A 19,047-nucleotide genomic window follows, 5' to 3' on the forward strand; every position below is an offset into this window, starting at 1 on the left:
AGCCATAGAGCTAGGTGCTGAAGATCAGAAGATTCTCAGTAGCTAAGGACTTTGAATTCCATGTTCGAGATAACAATTTCTTTTCCTTTGACTTGAATATCTAAAGCGTTGGAGCTTTGAAAATGCCATTGTCCTGTTGGTGGGGACATGAGAAATATACATGTACATGGCATGATGTTTGAACAGGTACGCATAATGGTTATTTCTTTTTCCTGAATACATTGGGCATTCTCCTTAACAACAGAGGCAGCCAGGTAAGTTAACTAGAATTGCTGTTTTTTAATCCAGTTTCTCACATTTCCATTTTCCCTCAAGGGGTTTTGAAACTAAAATCGTTGAAATATTGCTTTCTGATATTTTATGGGTGACCACTTTAAGATATTGTAGGATATTTTGCAGAAATATTTGTTCTCTTCACTCTATATGGAAATATCCATAATCTATCAGGAATAATTTTACATTTTATGGATTCCTGAGTCAATTGCTAGGCTTTTGAATGTGGAGACTGCAGTAGAGCAGCAAATTGGAACTGGATGGTCACTGAAGGGTTTCCTTCAGCGTTAGGGCATATAGTGTGGGTAGCTTGGATAGCCAGAGACTGGCTTATGTCTGGTCACTCATTTCATTGAAGTAGTACTCTGATTTTCATAATTTCTAGGGATGAAAGAAGGGGGAAAATCTCTTCTAATTATAGGAGCAGATATGAGAGGCAACTGAAAAGAAACAAAGAGAAATTTGAGGTGAAGCCAAGACAGGCTGTATGACTTTTACCATCATTAAGATAGGTCAGCATGGAAGAGAGGAGAAAGGACAATATTTGGATTCTGTTTCTTAAAGGAAATCTTAAGCCCTAAAACTGAGAACCTTGAGGAGGGTGCATTAATATATAAGATCTGCAAGAAGGAATGTACCTCCTGCACAGTTGGGAAACTACACTAAATCCCAGGCTCGGAAGCACTTGTTATTCTGACTCTTAACTTTTCTTGGATTTCATTCTAACTTAGGTAAGACCTTATTTCTGCTATAATGGATGTAGTCCCAACAGTATGATGGCATTTTTTGCATCCTTAACTCACAGGTAGCTCCCCCCATCCTTCCCCATTTTTTTAGAGATTCAAGGCAGGCATTGCTAAAGATAAGAGATGAAAGTTAATTCTCTTTGTTACCTTAGGGTGATTTTTTTTCTTGTAAACATTCATTTCAAGGGAAGCAAGATGTGATGGTAGAAAAAAAAAATCACTGCATTGGGCACTAGAAGACTTTTTCCTGTGGTCTGATCTAAACAGTTAGCTGTGTTTTCTTGGACTTTATCTCTCTGCAACTTAGTGTCCTCATCTTTAAAGAGCATATATGTTTTCATTGCAAGGAACTAGAGCATTTTTACTGTACAACAATTTTAGCATTCAATGGACCCTTGAAATCATTAGAATCTGACTCTACATTTCATAGTTTAGTGAAATAAATGCCATGGATTTTATATGGTCTCCGGTGGTGGCTTTAGTTACCAACCCACTTGTCCAAACTCTGACATTGGCTGATTCTCAGAAGTAAACTGGATCTGTATTGGAGAGGCACTTAGTGCTGATGAGCTAGAAGCAGACATCCTGGGTTTAAAGGCAGTCTCCCCCTCCCCTTTTTTTTTTTTTAAATCATTATCACTTTCGGCAAGTCATTTACCTTCTCTCTCTTTTTTTTCAAGATTTTATTTATTTATTTGACAGACAAGATCTGCCTGCTGAGCAGAGAGCCTGATGTGGGGGCTTGACCCCAGAACACTGAGACCATGACTTGAGCCGAAGGCAGAGGCTCTAACCCACTGAGCCACCCGGGCACCCCCATTTACCTTCTCTTGACCAGAGTTTCATTTTATTATATATATATATATATATATATATACATATATATATATATATACATATATACTGTTATCTTCATAACTGGCACTGTTATGAAAATTAAGTGAAATAATGCATGTGAAGTATTTAGTATGGTGCCTAGCACATGACCACCTCTCATTAAAAATGAACTATTATTGTAGGAACTAACATGTTGTGAAAATAAATCTCCACATGCTATTAATAATGGAGTAAAACAGAGCTGTAATAAAAATTTCCATTTCAAAATGTTTGAGCATGTGAATTTAAACAAGTAACAAAGATTTCTGTGCTTAGAAGAAATTTGTCTGAAATAAGAAATGTCGTTATTTTTTTAAAAATAGATTTTATTTATTTATTTGACAGACAAAGATCACAAGTAGGCAGAGAGGCAGGCAGAGAGGCAGGCAGAGAGAGAGGAGGGGAAGCAGGCTCCCCACTGAGCAGAGACCCCCAAGGTGGACGTGGGGCTCGATCCCAGGACCCTAAAATCATGACCTGAGCCGAGGCAGAGGCTTAACCCACTGAGTCACCCAGGCACCCCCATAAGTCCTTACTTTTAATTGCAGTCTGAGGATTCTTTTATGGAAGACCAGGTTCATTCTGTTTGATCAACACTATTCTCCATTTCTCACTTATCCAAAAATATGAGTATTAGAGGGTTTGAGTAGTAATAGGTACATTATTGGTCTTTGGACTAGGACAAGAAAAGAAACTGATCCTGAGGGCGCCTGGGTGGCTCAGTGGGTTAAGCCGCTGCCTTTGGCTCAGGTCATGATCTCAGAGTCCTGGGATCGAGTCCTGCATCGGGCTCTCTGCTCAGTGGAGAGCCTGCTTCCCTCTCTCTCTGCCTGCCTCTCCATCTACTTGTGATTTCTCTCCGTCAAATAAATTAATAAAAACTTAAAAAAAAAAGAAACTGATCCTGTGCTTGAGTCTGTCAATTAATAGAGGGCATCAAACACATTAATTTTGACATAAGACCAAGTTTTGTTTGTATGTTTGTTTCTATATGGGGTAGATGAAAATTATAAAAGACAAGCATTTAAAAATATACTCAAATTACTTCAAGATTTGCAAGAAACAAGTAAGTGAAATAATAGTAATGAATGAGTCAAATTTGGGGTTTTCTGTCTGATTTTGATCATAAAACCCAACTTTTGGCCTGGACCTTCAGGAAGCTATAAAAATGTATTAGTTAGTTGTTGGTTCTCCCAAAGGTCTTCTCCTTTAGAGAAGAGTTGGCAATTAGAAGTGCACTCAATTTTCTTCTCAAGGGCTCTCATCCCTGGAAGGATTATCTGATGCATTGGTCTTCCAGAAGGGAGACCACTGTCTTGGGGCTTGGACTCTTAAACTACCATTTCAGTAAAGCACTTATGGGATCATCTGGAAGAGGTGTTCTTTCCATGTACCTCATTATGTAACTTGCCCATATGTAAGAGGAACAGTTTATCTTAACCTTCTCTGCCTTTATGATTTAAGAATACATTGAGATACAGAGAATAGAGCAATCTGAGGTCCAGGAAAAAGTGAGCATTAACAATGGCAAAACTTAGCTTTAAATACTATATTGAAGTTTAATTCTATGTCCACCAAGAGAAGTTTTGACCTACCTATTCCTAGAAAGTTTTGGAAAGGGAAGGAATCATCTAAGATTGTCAGACTACTGTTAAAAGTCAGAGTTTTGTACTGTTTGATGATTTTATGGTTCCTTATTTCTTTCCTTTTTGTTCTTTAGAAGTAAAGCTTTCCTTCCTGAAGTTTTTTATCCCCCACAGCACATAGATGGAGAATAAAAGAAATGTGACTGAATTTATTTTAATAGGTCTTACACAGAACCCCATGATGCAGAATATAGTGTTTCTGGGATTTTTGGTTCTGTACTTGGCAACACTCTCAGGCAACCTACTCATTGTGGTTACCATTACCACCAGCCAGGCTCTGAACTCTCCCATGTACTTCTTTCTGACTCATCTTTCCTTGATAGACACAATTTATTCTTCTTCTTCAGCTCCCAAGCTGATTTTGGACTCCCTTCATGAGAAGAAAACTATCTCCTTTAATGGGTGTATGGCTCAAGTCTATGCAGAACATATTTTTGGTGCTACTGAGATCATCCTGCTGACAGTGATGGCCTATGATCGCTATGTGGCCATCTGCAAACCTCTGCACTATACAACTATCATGAACCACAGGCTGTGCCTTCTTTTGCTAGGAGTGGCCTGGACTGGAGGATTTCTCCATGCAACGATTCAGATCCTCTTCACTGTCTGGCTGCCCTTCTGTGGCCCCAATGTTATAGATCATTTCATGTGTGATTTGTACCCTTTGTTGAAACTCGTCTGCATGGACACTCATACCCTTGGTCTCTTTGTTGCTGTCAACAGTGGTTTCATCTGTCTTTTAAACTTCCTACTTTTGGTGGTGTCCTATGTGGTCATCCTGTGCTCCCTAAAGAACTATAGCTTGGAGGGGAGGCGCAAAGCCCTTTCCACCTGTGTTTCTCACATTACAGTAGTTGTCTTATTCTTTGTGCCCTGTATATTTGTCTATCTGCGCCCAGTGATCACTCTGTCCATTGACAAAGCTGTTGCTGTCTTTTATACTATGGTGGTCCCAATGTTAAATCCTTTAATCTACACCCTCAGAAATGCTGAGGTAAAAAATGCTATGAGGAAGCTCTGGAGAAAAAAAGTAATTTCAGATAATAATTAAATGTATCTTTGATATAGAAGTAATAGAAGTAATCTAATGCAAGCTTATTGATATATATATGAGGACATCAGCTCTAACAAGAATTTGAATAACACTTGCCAATAGCCACTTAAATGCAAAACTAAGGGTTGAACTGGAATCCATACTTACTGTCTCCCATCCCACACTCGTATCATTACAATTTACTGCTTCTTAATTCATAAATATTTACTTATTACTTAGAATCTCAAATATCTTTAGAACTAAAAGATATGAATCTAGAATATTGTACTTGTTTTAAAATAATCTTATATAACATTAAGATACTGGTTATTACTGATTATAAAATAATAGGTTTAATGATATTCCTTTACTTTGGACTCTAGCACCAATATAAATTCTTCCCTTTGTGAATTTTCTTGTCCATTAAATCTTGGTTGTACAGTAGAAAGAGATACTATTTATCAAATACCTGTAAGTCAGGCGTCGTATTAGGTACTTTCCATGTTGTATCTCAGGGCCTAATTAGGAGACAGATAACACAGTAATTTGAACTGGGAAGGGTTACATACCTTCATGTTCATTATAGCAGAGCATTAACTGGAAAGGGCTAATGATTACTCTAAAGGATTCCCTGGGACTAAGAGGTGAATATCAAAGGAAGGAATACATTTAAAAGGGAGAATTCCTCCCCAAAACTAGGATTCATCTTTTGGAGAAGTAGTTGTTGCCCATTGGATGGTGAAGTTCACTCGGTTGTCTTGGCCAGGACTAGTTTATGGTAGCTGGAGAGAGACTGACAGGAAAAAAAAAAAAATGGACTGGTAAGCTGGGAACCTCCCTCTGGGTTGCTGATAGCCTGAGGCTGCTGAGCAGAGGACTGTGGCCTGGACTGGCAAAAAGGAAACAACCTTCTAAGGCACAGATGGACCAAGGCTGGTGGAAACCACCCCAACTAAGGTGTAGATCTACTGAACTGAGAACTTGATCTCTGAGTGCTTGTGTGATTCACTGGAATTTGCCTGCAGAAGTGCCACTGAAACTCATTGGGAAATCATCTATGGAGGTGGCAGTGTCAGCACCACCAGATGTTTATCCAGCCACCTCCCCCAAGCAGGCACTCTTGGAAGCTATGTAGAACAAGCTGAGATGAGAAGCATATCCAAGAAATCATTACCCAGGCCAATGTCAATAAGCTTTTTCCATATGTTTTCTTCTAGCAGTTTTATGGCTTCAGGTCTCACATTTAAGTCTTTAATTGATTTTCAATGGATTTTTATACGTGGTACAAGATAAGGATCCAATTTCGTTCTTTTGCATGTGAATATCCAGTTTTCCTAATACCATTTATGGAAGAGACAATCCTTTCCCCATTGAGAAGTCTTGATATCCTTGTCAAATATTAAGGGGCTGCATATGCAAGTGTTTATTTTGGGACTCTCAATTCTGTTCCATTTATCTAGGTGTCTATTTTTATTCTAGTACCATACTGTTTAGATTACTACTGATCTGAAATATAGTAGCTTGAAATCAGGAAATGAAAGTGTGATGCCTCCAGCTTTGTCTCCTTTCTGGGGTTGCTTTGGCCATTCAAGGTCTTTTGTGGTTTCAGATATATTTTAGGATTCTTTGTTCCATGTCTGTGACAAATGCCATTTTATTGAATCTATGGATTGCTTTGAGTAATATAAACATTTTAACAATATTAATTTTTCTCATCCACTAACATGGGATCTTTCCATTTATTTGTGTCTTTTTTAGTCAATTTCTTATACCTTTCAGCGTGAAGAATTTTCACTTACTGATTACATTTATTCCTAAATATTTTTTTCTTTCTGATGCTATCATAAATAGAATTATTTTCTTCATTTCCTTTTTAAAAATTTTTTTAAAAATTTATTTTCAGCATAACAGTATTCATTGTTTTTGTACTACACCAGTGCTCCAGGCAATCCGTGCCCTCTATAATACCCACCACCTGGTATCCTGACCTCCCACCCCCCGCCCCTTCGAAACCCTCAGATTGTTTTTCAGAGTCCATGGTCTCTCATGGTTCACCTCCACTTCCAATTTCCCCCAACTCCCTTCTCCTCTCTATCTCCCCATGTCCTCCATGCTATTTGTTAGGCTCCACAAATAAGTGAAACCAGATGATAATTGACTCTCTCTGCTTGAATTATTTCACTCAGCATAATCCCTTCCAGTCTCGTCCATGTAGCTACAAGAGTTGGGTATTCATCCTTTCTGATGGAGGCATAATACTCCATGGTGTATATGGACCACATCTTCCTTATCCATTCGTCCGTTGAAGGGCATCTTGGTTCTTTCCATAGTTTGGCGACCGTGGCCATTGCTGCTATAAACATTGGGGTACAGATGGCCCTTCTTTTCACTACATCTGTATCTTTGGGGTAAATACCCAGGAGTGCAATGGCAGGGTCATAGGAAAGTTCTATTTTTAATTTCTTGAGGAATCTCCACACTGTTTTCCAAAGTGGCTGCACCAACTTGAATTCCCACCAACAGCATAAGAGGGTTCTCCTTTCTCCACATCCCCTCCAACACATGTTGTTTCCTGTCTTGCTAATTTTGGCCATTCTAACTGGTGTAAGGTGATATTTCAATGTGGTTTTAACTTGAATCTCCCTGATGGCTAGTGATGATGAACATTTTTTCATGTGTCTGATAGCCATTTGTATGTCTTCATTGGAGAAGTGTCTGTTCATATCTTCTGCCCATTGATTGTCTGTTTTGTGTGTGTTGAGTTTGAGGAGTTCTTTATAGATCCTGGATATCAACCTTTTGTCGGTACTGTCACTTGCAAATATCTTCTCCCATTCCGTGGGTTGCCTCTTTGTTTTCTTGACTGTTTCCTTTGCTGTGCAGAAGCTTTTGATTTTGATGAAGTCCCAAATGTTTATTTTCACTTTTGTTTCCTTTGCCTTTGGAGACATATCTTGAAAGAAGTTGCTGTGGCTGAAATCAAAGAGGTTACTGCCTATGTTCTCCTCTAGGATTCTGATGGATTCCTGTCTCACTTTGAGGTCTTCTATCCATTTTGAGTTTATTTTTGTGTACAGTGTACGAGAATGGTTGAGTTTCATTCTTCTACATATAGCTGCCCAGTTTTCCCAGCACCATTTATTGAAGAGACTGTCTTTTTTCCACTGCATATTTTTTCCTGTTGAGATCAGGAACAAGACAAGGATGCCCACTTTCACCACTCTTGGTCAACATAGTATTAGAAGCCCTAGAAACAGAAATCAGAAATAAAAGGTATCCAAATTGGTAATGATGAAGTCAAACTCTCTCTCTTTGCAGATGACATGATTCTTTATATGGAAAACCAAAAAGACTCCACCCCCAAACTACTAGAACTCATACAATAATTCAGCAACGTGGCAGGATACAAAGTCAATGTACAGAAATCAGTGGCTTTCTTATACACTAATAATGAAAATACAGAAAGGGAAATTAGAGAATCGATTCCATTTCCTATAGCACCAAGAGCCATAAGATACCTGGGAATAAACCTAACCAAAGAGGTAAAGGATCTGTACTCGAGGAACTACAGAATATTCATGAAAGAAATTGAAGAAGACATAAAAAGATGGAAGACCATTCCATGCTCTTGGATCAGAAGAATAAACATTGTTAAAATGTCTATACTGCCTAGAGAAATCTATACTTTTAATGCCATTCCGATCCAAATTCCACCGGTATTCTTCAAAGAGCTGGAGCAAATAATCCAAAAATTTGTATGGAATCAGAAGAGTCCCTGAATCACTAAGGAAATGTTGAAAAACAAAAATACAGCTGGGGGCATCACGTTACCTGATTTCAAGCTTTACTACAAAGCTGTGATCACCAAGACAGCATGACTGGCATAAAAACAGACACATAGACCAGTGGAACAGAGTAGAGAGCCCAGATATGGACCCTCAACTCTATGGTCAAATAATCTTCATTTCCTTTTTGTATAGTTTATTGTTAGTGTAAAGAAATGCGAATAATTTTTGTATGTATTATGCATCTTTATTGAATTCATTTATTAGTTTTATAGTTTGTGTGTATGTGTTTGTGTGTGTGTGTGTGTGTGTGTGTGTGTGTGTGTAGGTTTTAGGGTTTCTACATATATGATCATGTCATCTACAAACAAATTATTTTACCTTTTCCTTTTCAGTTTGGATGCCCTTATTTATTTTTCCTGTCTGATGGCTTTTGCTGCTACTTCTAGTACTATGTTGAATAAAAGTGACATGAGCTTCCTTGCCTTGTACTGGATCTTAGGGGAAAAGGTGTCAGTTTTAACCACCGATCATCACGTTAGCTTTGAGATTTTCACAGATGGTTTTTTTTTTTTTTTTTTTTTTTTTTGCATGTGTGCTAAGGCAATTTCGTTCAAATCTATTTTGTTGAGAATTTTTATCATGAAAGATTGTTAAATTTTCTTAATACAATTTTGTGAATTGGGGTGCCTGGGTGGCTCAGTGGGTTAAAGCTTCTTCCTTCAGCGCAGGTCATGATCCCAGAGTCCTGGGATTGAGTCCTACATAGGGCTCTCTGCTCAGCAGGGAGCCTGCTTCCTTTCTTCTCTCTCTGTCTGCCTCACTGCCTGCTTTTGATCTCTGTCAAATAAATAAATAAAATCTTTAAAAAAAATTTTGTGAATCTATTGAGATGATCATATGGTCTTAATGTGATGTATCAGATTGATTTTTTGTATATTTTAAAGTAACCTGGCATCACAGAGTTAATCCCATTTAGTCATGGTGTATGATCTTTTGAATCCATTGATTTCAGTTTGCAGAGCTTTAGTTCTTGAACAATTAAATTTATGAGTCTTTGTATGTTGACAATCTATTTATTTTATTCTTCTATTTGAGTTCTGTATTGCATGATACGGAATTAGTTGTTACAGTCCTTTCCCTTGAGAACATTAAAAAAATTTTCATTTTCTCCCAATTTCTACTTTTGCTGGCAAAAATTTTGATGTCTGTCTGATTTTTAAAAACTTCTTTCATAGCCTGTTTTTATTTTATAGGTTTGGTGTTTCACTGAGTTTCTAATAATAGACCAACTGACATTTTTAGAGTTCTATTTTTTTTTTAAAGTGATGGCCTGAGGCACAGGCATTTTTCTTTTAAGATTTTATTTATTTATTTGACAGACAGAGATCACAAGTAGGCAGGGAGGGGGGGGGAGAAATAGGCTCCCTGCTGAAAAGAGAGCCTGATGTGGGGTTTGATCCCACGACCCTGAGATTGAGACCTGAACTAAAGGCAGAGGCTTAACCCACTGAGCCATCTAGGCACCTCTAGAGTTCTATTTTAGGATCAAAAAAATTTTTTTTTGTTTTCTTTCTAAAAATATCAAAATGGCTATTTGATAGACCACTGAAAACCACCCATAGTTGACCAAATCACACTCTCCATAGCTGATCTAATACTTCTATGTTTTTTTTTTTTTAAGATTTATTTATTTATTTGACAGAGGGACAGAGATCACAAGTAGGCAGAGAGGCAGGCAGAGAGAGAGGGGGAAGCAGGCTTCCTGCTGAGCAGAGAGCCCGATGTGGGACTCAATCCCAGGACCCTGAGATCATGACCTGGGCTGAAGGCAGAGGCTTAACCCACTGAGCCACCCAGGTGCCTCTTCTTTTATGGTTTTATTGGCCATCTATGTGTTCAAATTTTCTACATTTCTGTGGCCTACATCTTTCTGAGGATCAGAAACATATATTTAATTGTACATTGTTACTTAAAGGTCATCCAACACATTAAAAAAACATTAATCTTTTCTCTGTTCCATGTATTTGGTAATCTATTCTAGAAACTGGGTATCATCGATGAATCCTCTCTCAAATCTTTATCCTGCATCAAATTCTTTTATTTGTAGTACCAAGTATTTCTTGAACACTTTTCTATCTCTGTGTTAGTTTGGGATCCCCAGATGCCGACTTTGAGATGGGAATTGGACACAGTTGTGTCCACCAAACTCTGCCTCCTCACTGGCACCACGAGACTTCAGACATCAATCCTTTTGCACCCAAATCACCACTGTGACCTCTTACTACTCTCCTGTGGGTAGTCTCATCCTCTTCAAACCATTTCCCACACTGTAGCCATAGTTACCATTCTAAAACTCAAAGCTTTTTTTTTTTTTTTTTTAGATTTTATTTATACATTTGACAGAGAGAAACACAGCAAGAGAGGGAACACAAGCAGGGGGAGTGGGAGAGGGAAGCAAGCTTCCAGCTGAGGAGGGAGCCTGATGCAGGGCTTAACCCTAGGATCCTGAGATCATGACCTGAGCCAAAGGCAGACACTTAATGACTGAGCCACCTAGGCTCCCCTTAAAGCTTTTTTTTTTTTTTTTTCTTTTTTAAGATTTTATTTATTTATTTTACAGAGGGTGACTGAGCACAAAGCAGGGGGCATGGCAGGCAGAGGCAGAGGGAGAAGCGGACTTCCTACTGAGCTAAGAGCCCCATACAGGATTTGATCCCAGGACCTTAGGATCATGACCTGATCCAAAGGCAGATCCTTAACCAACTGAGTCACCCAGGCACCCCCACTAAAATTCAAATCTAACTGCATCATTCACTAGCTAAAATCAAACTTCCAGTGTTTTTGAATTGATTAACATATTGAATTGGTAAGGTTTCCTGTGTACTCTTTTTCACCTCCTGGCCTTTGTTATGTATTCCATCTTCTAGGACAGTCCACCAATCCCATTCCTATTCATTGTACCAGCGGACTTATTTTTACCACTGCTTTCTGTTTCTTACATCTTTTCATCTAGGCATCTTCTTTTGATCCTGTATCTCTCCAGTGTGGTTTCATAGCACCTTGTGATTCTGCTATCTTATCATTTAAGCTTGTTGTAATTTTCTGCTTCATCCTGGGAGACTTTCAATGGATTCTAAGCTCTGTGGAGGCAGAAACTATTTCTTTTTTTGTTCACCACTGAGGGGCCAGCAACTATCAACCTGTCTGATACATTTCTTGGGCTCAAAAATATTTGCTGATTATGAAGATACGACAAAAGGGGTGAATGGAAAATATCCTGAGATAGTTTTGTGTGTAGAAAGAGCCACATATTTTAATAATGCCATGGTACCAAAAAGTAAACTGATTAACACAGAAACATAATATAAGCAGGCCACATTCATAAGGTAGCAAAATGTCACTGAAAGCGGGAGAGTATCAAGTTAAACTATTTTGCATATTGTAGTTTCATATGCTGTGAAATGTAGTTTCAATTTCATTCTCATCCTTAGTATAAGCAAGAGTGAAAACAAGCTAGTCTAGTTTCCCCAAGAGGTCTAGCCAGAATTCTCCTTACAGTTGAATCAGATAAAAGTGGGGAAGAATTCCCCAGTCTCCAGTACTGCTTTCTTGCTCTTTATTTTTGAATTTATTCATCTTCCTTTATACTTTTAATTAATTAAGTAATTAATTCAATATTTACTGTGCAACAGACATTATGCTACCTTGGGGAGACTATTGTTACACAGTAGGTAAGTATTTTACAGAGTATGACTGTATATTCAGTAATAAGGAATTTCTGTCCAACATCAAAATTTTTGAGTCATTACTCTTTCTGATGGGGTATCAGCATAAAATGAGTGATATGAACAATGCAAAATGGTTCTGAAGCCTACAAGAGAACCTGGAAACCTGGAATAGTCTTTATTACCTACCCTTCAGAGGTTAAACTGCTAATGGTTTTATAGCCCTAAATAGTTACCTACCATAATGTTATAGGCAACATATAAAATCAATTGTTATATGTAAAAACCAAGCAGTTATACATGAAAAATTATTAGGTTTTTGTTATAGATAATGAACTAATATATATATTGTGTCCAGTGCTGTCTCTGGCTCAGTAAATGTTAACTAGTATATTTATCGGTTCTTTTGATCATCATTGCCTGGCAGTTAACAGCAGTTAAGGACATGATCTGGGAAATCAGTCAGTTCTGGTTGCTGGTTTTCCAATATATCTGCTTTGGTACCTTTCCATTTCTATCAGTTTCCTCACCTGTAAAGTGGTGATAATTTCAGTGCCTACCTCCTTGGATTGTTAAAGAGATTATTGCTTCATAGCAATAAATTCTAGTATTTCTTTAAGTTGTTATTAGAAGGAAGGCATACGAATCCATATATTTGGTTGAAGCTAGCAAACTAAAATCCAACTTGGTAGAATTTTCTGAATAAGCAGTGGTCCTTGTTTATGTTTTCTCTCTTTTCTTGTATTTATTTCTGTTATCCTCAAAGCAAAATTTATGATTAATAGTGGTTAGTTTATTTCTCCATCCTTTAACTATTACTTGCTGAAATCATGCAAAATGTCCTTTTGAGCTTTCTTTCCACTGGATCAGTGTTGAGCTCCAGGCACATTTATTTGTCACCTGAAACAGTTTTCATACTACACAATTTCTTAATGGCATTTTTCATTTGGGCATTTCTCAAGGTGTAGATTAAGGGGTTTAACATGGGAGTTATAATAGTGTAGAACACTGCGACTGCTTTATCAATAGATAAAGTAGCTGCGGGTCTCATGTACACAAATATGCAGGGCACAAAGAATAGGACGACCACTGTGATGTGGGAGACACAGGTAGAGAGGGCTTTGCGCTTTGCCTCCAAGCTGTGATTCCGGAGGGAGCGCAGAATGACCACATAGGAGACCATTAAGAGGAGGAAGTTTAGCAGACAGATGAATCCACTGTTGGCAGCAACAAAGAGCCCTAGAGTGTGGGTATCAGTGCAGGCAAGATTGAGCAAGGGGTTCAGATCACACATAAAATGATCTATGACATTAGGGCCACAGAAGGGTAACCGGAAGATGAAAAGGATCTGTATGGTTGCATGAAGAAAGCCTCCCACCCACACTACTCCCATTAGCAGGCTACACACTCGCCGACTCATGATGGTTGTGTAGTGTAAAGGCTTGCAGATGGCCACATAGCGGTCATAGGCCATCACAGTAAGCAGGATGCCTTCAGCACCTCCAAAAAAATGTTCCCCAAATATTTGGGTCATGCATCCATTGTATCCTGTAGTCTTCTTTTCATGGAGGGAATCTATAATCAGTTTGGGAGTATTGACAGAGGAATAACAGGCATCAATAAAGGAGAGATAGACCAGGAAAAAGTACATGGGGGACCCCAACAATGGGCTGGCAGTGATGGTGATCACAATGAGCATATTACCTACCACAGTGATGGTGTAGATGACAAAAAACATGACAAATATAATTTTCTGCATCTTTGGATTCTCTGTAAGCCCCAGTAGAACAAACTCTGTCACATTGTTCCTATTCTCCATGTGTTTCACCTGATAGTTAATTACATTGCCTGAAAAGAAAATAATTTTTATTAACATAACCCTGAATTTACTAAACTTCCCATTTTAATATATAATGCATTCTTGGATTCTATTGAATCGTGAATGCTTTTGAGGTTCTGTGTGTGTTGGCAATAAAGATTCTGAGTTATTGGAAATTAATCAAACTACCCCCACTGAAGTTATTGTCAAGATTATGGACATGAAGAACTTTTGTAAACACATAGGCAGGAGGCCATATGTGCACTTAGTCATCCCAAATGACCAAGAGTCTACGTTGTAGTAGTAGATTGTACACATTGTGCTAGCCAAACCTGAAAAAGTGGTAGTAGATGGATGTAGAGCTTCCAAATGCAGAGCTTCAGAATTTTCCCTTTAATCTCTAGGAAATGGGGAACCATGGAAGATAATTAAGAATATGAGTGGGAGGATAAAGAAGAATGTGAAGGGGGGAAATTTAGACATTTTTTATTCTCCTAAAGATCTTTGTGTTCTTTGGCTGAAATGGGTTGAAGTTCAGTGAGGGGGTGGAAGGAAGACACAGGAATCCCAGTAGCAAACTATTGATAGTAGTTGAATAAAGAGTAACAGGGCATCTGTGATGGGAATGTAATCGGATACAAGAGCTACTTAAAAGTACTCATAATGTATGTTTTCCAAGTCGAATAACTTTAAAATAGCTAGTAATATATACTTTTGAATGACTGATTGCTGTGTGCGTGGCATGTAACAAATGCTTTGTATGCATGGTAACTTTTCGTATGATTACCTGTGTGGATGGTATTATATCACTCATTTTGCAGAAGAGGAAACAATCTCAGAGACTAATATTTATAATTATAATAATGATGGCAATATTAACTAAAGCTTACTGAAAAGTTAGTAGTGTACTCTAAGTATTTTTGCAGACATTTGGTTATTTAATCCTCACTACAAACCTACAGAGTGGTTACTGCTATCATTTTTATCCCTATATTACACATTAGGGAATAAAAGCCTAGAGAAGAAGTTAAGGACCTTGCCCAAGATGATGAGCAGCTAATAAAGACTGGAGCCAAGAAAACTCAGGTTATATTTGCTAATTGTTTTACCTCCCAATTTTTAATCCATGCCCTATATTGTTACTTTATAATAAACAATGTTGAACTAGTAATCTCTTTTTTGATATGACCATGATACCTGTAATTACTTTAATACTACTTTAGAGTCAAGCCCATGTGGAGCAGTTTCATCGGAAGACACACAGCACACACAGTGGCATATTGGAACTCTCGAATATTAAGAAAAATGTGGCACAGCTTTCATCGAATAACCCTTTTATCTTGGCCTCTCCCCTAGCCCTAAGTGTTTCTTATTGTAATATATCTATATATATATATATAGATATAGATATAGATACAGATAAAATGGGCCACCAGATTCTTCTGCAAAAATATCAAAACAAATGATCCCGTGGTTAATTGTATTGGTTTGGAAATCAGAAAGACTGAAGTAGAATCCTTGTTCTTCCACTTGTAGTTTCTTTTATCTGGGCTACATTACTTTAGACCTTACAACTCTGTTTCCTCATCTATAAAGCCAGAATGATAATACCCACCTAAAAGTTATCACAACAATTATTTGAGACATTGACCACACCTGTTTAGGATGTACACAGGATTTTCATTTAATTTTATGACTGTGAATGCCCTTATAAGATAGGAAGAATTGGCAGTTTGGGCAATAATACAGAGAAACATTTAACTATGCAATTGAACTTAGGAAGGTTCATCACCAATTTTACTCTCAAAGGAAAGATAGAGACTTGTGCAAGACCTAGCAGTGGATCCCAGAAACTGTTCTCTATGTTTGTGCTTGGGTGAAATAGCTGGTGACCTATATCATTTAATTTTTGTATTTGTGTGTTTGAAATGTAGTAATTTTTTGTTTTTATTCTCATGATTTTTTTTTTTCATTATTAGGAGGTGTCTCCTGGCCAAAGCATGGTATCTGGTGTCAGAAAGCTGGGTCCTACCATTTGCTTAATCTCTATGAGCCCCCAATTTTTTAACTGTCCAATTAGCTAATGATATTCATGAATTATCTTTTGAAGCATTGGGATAAGGATAAATTATTTTATTACTATGTCTGAAAAGTTGGAAAGTAATGAGTAGTATATGTGGAAAGTAACAATCTTTAATAAAGCATCAGCAGTATTGAAAAACTTACCTCAGCTCTCTTATATGATCTTAATGATGTTTGAGGGTATTCAGAAATAGCTCCGTCTTCAAACTGGCCTCTTCTTGTAATAAGTAATTTTCAGTATGAGAAATGTGTCACACTTGGGAAGAGCCTATTCAGATAATTCACTCTCAACTCAATAGTTATTAAGTAATTGTATACATTGAATGTATCCACTTTTGGGAGCTATATATAACTCCATGAGTTTTATAACTCCACGAGTCTACTAAAATGAGTGTTCTTATGAGTCCAAATCTTTATATCTAGCCTAAAGCCTCAAAACTTTTTCACAGATAATTTGTTTGAAATGTGTTTCCTGGTTTTGAATTTAGAATGGATTCACTTAAGACACTACAGAGAAATGATCTATATATGGCTCTGGTCCTGCAGGGCAAGAGGCAAACAGTGTGGAGAAATCACATTCAGGTGGTTCACTCTGCCTACAATGAATTTTGCTCTGGAGAGGTGGAGAAAAACATTTTCACCTTGCCCCGTATGGATAGTTAAAGAGGTTTCCATCAAGGTTCAGGGACCTTGTCTTGTAGTTCTTGTTTCCTCTCCCAGGAATTAATTATCTCTTTTGATGAAGGGCTTTGTCTTAAAAAAAAAAAAAAAAAAGAAAAGAAACAGTATTCTAAAGAGACATGTTGAGAAACACTCATTCTTATGTGGGGAATTGTATTCCCTACACTTGGAACCTAAGCCTGTTAGTCTCTTTCCTCTATGTCCTGGATTTTTAAGAAAGCTGTGGAGTATAACAAATAGCATGGAGGACATGAGGAGTTAGAGAGGAGAAGGGAGTTGGGGGAATTTGGAAGGGGAGCTGAACCATGAGAGACTATGGACTCTAAAAAACAATCTGAGGGGTTTGAATTGACGGGTGGGGGGGAGGTTGGGGTACCGGGTGGTGGGTATTATAGAGGGCATGGATTGCATGGAGCACTGGGTGTAGTGAAAAAAAAATGAATACTGTTATGCAGAAAATAAATAAATAAATTTAAATAAATAAATAAATTTAAATAAATTAAAAAAAAAAAAAAAGAAAAGAAAGCTGAGTGCCACGTGAATAGCAAGGTGCCATAATTCCAGCGGTGCTGTGATGTGGTTCCCCTACAGGCTAATATCACAGAAGTTTCTTTTTTCTCATTTATATTAAACCTTTATTGGAAAACCATAACTGATTGCTTGACAGCTAGAGCAGTGAAAGCAAATGGAAATGGCTGCCATTTTAAAGTTCTTGGCTCTAATAACTCTTTTTCTTTGATTTATTGAAGAATCACGAACAAACAAAATTGTGTGCATTTAAGATGTATAACTTGATATGTTAACATAAGAATGCATTGTGAAATAATCATCACAAATAAACTATTTAACATTTTCATCACTCACAGTTACTATTTGTGTGTGTGTGTTTGTGTAGTGAATAGTTAAGATCCACTCTTTCAGTAAATTTCATATATACGATAGAGTATTGTTAACTACATCACATTGCTGTATAATTATCCATTTTGCATAAGTGAAACTTTCTTTCCCTTGATCAATGTCTTTCTATTTGTCCCTCCCCCAGCCTCTGGCAATACTCATTCTGTTCTATGCTTCTGTAAGTTTGACTATTTTAGATTCCACATCTAAGCAGGATAATGTAGTATTTTACTTTCTTTCTCTGATTTATTTCACTTAGTATAATGTTCTGCAGGTTCATCCAGGTTGTCACAAATGGCGTTTTCTTTTTTTAAAAGGTTATATATTCCATTGTATATATGTTTCAAATTTTCTTTATCCATTCATCCATCAAGGAACATACAGGTTGTTTCTCTGTCTTCCATATCTTGGTCATCATAAATGAAATTAGATGTAGAATAAATTCCCTAAATGTATGGTTTTTTTTTTTGAGAATAATTAGCTATTCTAGGCACTTTTGAAATTCTACATTTCTGAATAAATTTCAGAACAGATTTATCAATTTTTCCAATAAGCCTGTTGGGGTCTTGATTGAAATTACATTGAAAATTTAGAAATAAAATGGTAAAAAATGGGTTTTTTATTCTATCAACATGGTACATCTCTCCACTTATGTATTTAATTTTTTTTAGCAGTGTTTTCTAGTTTACATACACAGATGTTGAATATATTTTAAAAATGTAGCCCTAACATTTCATTTTTAAAAAATAGTATTGGACATAATTTCAATTTCTAATTGTTTAATATTATTGCAGAAATATAGTTGATTTTTTATATAGATTCACAAAGTATGACTTTGCTAAGTTCACTGATTAGATCAACTATTTACCTTAGCACACTTAATATTTTCTCTGCACACAATTATGCCATCTGCACAAAAACATTTTTATAATTTTGCTTCTTTTTTTCTTATTTATTTGAGAGAAAGAGAGAGAAAACCAGTGGTGAGAAGGAACAGAGGGAGAGAGAGAGACCAGCAGGCAGTGGGGCTTGATTCCAGGACAGAGAGAGCATGACATGAGCTGAAGACAGATGCTTAACCAACTGAGACACTCAGGTGCCCCAGCTTCTTTGTTTCTAATCTCTGTGTGTTTTATTCCTTTTTATTTTCTTGTTTCAATGGCTAGACCTAGAGTACAATATATAATAGTAATAGTGAACGTATATCTCTACCTGTCTCCAAGATCAAGAGTGGCATGCTCTTAGGGAGAGAGTATTCATCATTAATGGGATGACAGTTACAGATTTTATAAAAATGTTCTTTATCAGGCCAAAAAAATAATTATCTATTGTTCATTTGCTAACTTCTAAAAGAAATCTTAAATCTGGGTTGAAATTTACCAATTTCTATGCATCTTTTGACGTGATCATGTAGTTCTTCTTTATTCTGTAGTGACTTATACTGAGGGATGGTTGGATGTTCAAACTCTGTATTATTATGG

At 37.1% G+C, this 19,047-nt stretch overlaps 2 protein-coding genes across 2 annotated transcripts; one reads left to right on the plus strand and one right to left on the minus strand.

Annotated features, from left to right (window-relative positions):
- Nucleotides 1-3,662: 3,662 nt before the first annotated feature.
- LOC132008367 (olfactory receptor 4C12) lies at nt 3,663-4,592 on the plus strand. Its single transcript, XM_059386884.1, has one exon. It carries the CDS (start codon nt 3,663-3,665, stop codon nt 4,590-4,592), a length of 930 nt encoding a protein of 309 aa, XP_059242867.1.
- An 8,384-nt stretch (nt 4,593-12,976) lies between these two features.
- LOC132008371 (olfactory receptor 4C46) lies at nt 12,977-13,906 on the minus strand. The gene has a single exon (XM_059386888.1). It carries the CDS (start codon nt 13,904-13,906, stop codon nt 12,977-12,979), a length of 930 nt encoding a protein of 309 aa, XP_059242871.1.
- Nucleotides 13,907-19,047: the final 5,141 nt, after the last annotated feature.

The sequence above is a fragment of the Mustela nigripes genome, unplaced genomic scaffold, assembly GCF_022355385.1.
Source record: "Mustela nigripes isolate SB6536 unplaced genomic scaffold, MUSNIG.SB6536 HiC_scaffold_148, whole genome shotgun sequence".
Classification (NCBI taxonomy): domain Eukaryota; kingdom Metazoa; phylum Chordata; class Mammalia; order Carnivora; family Mustelidae; genus Mustela; species Mustela nigripes.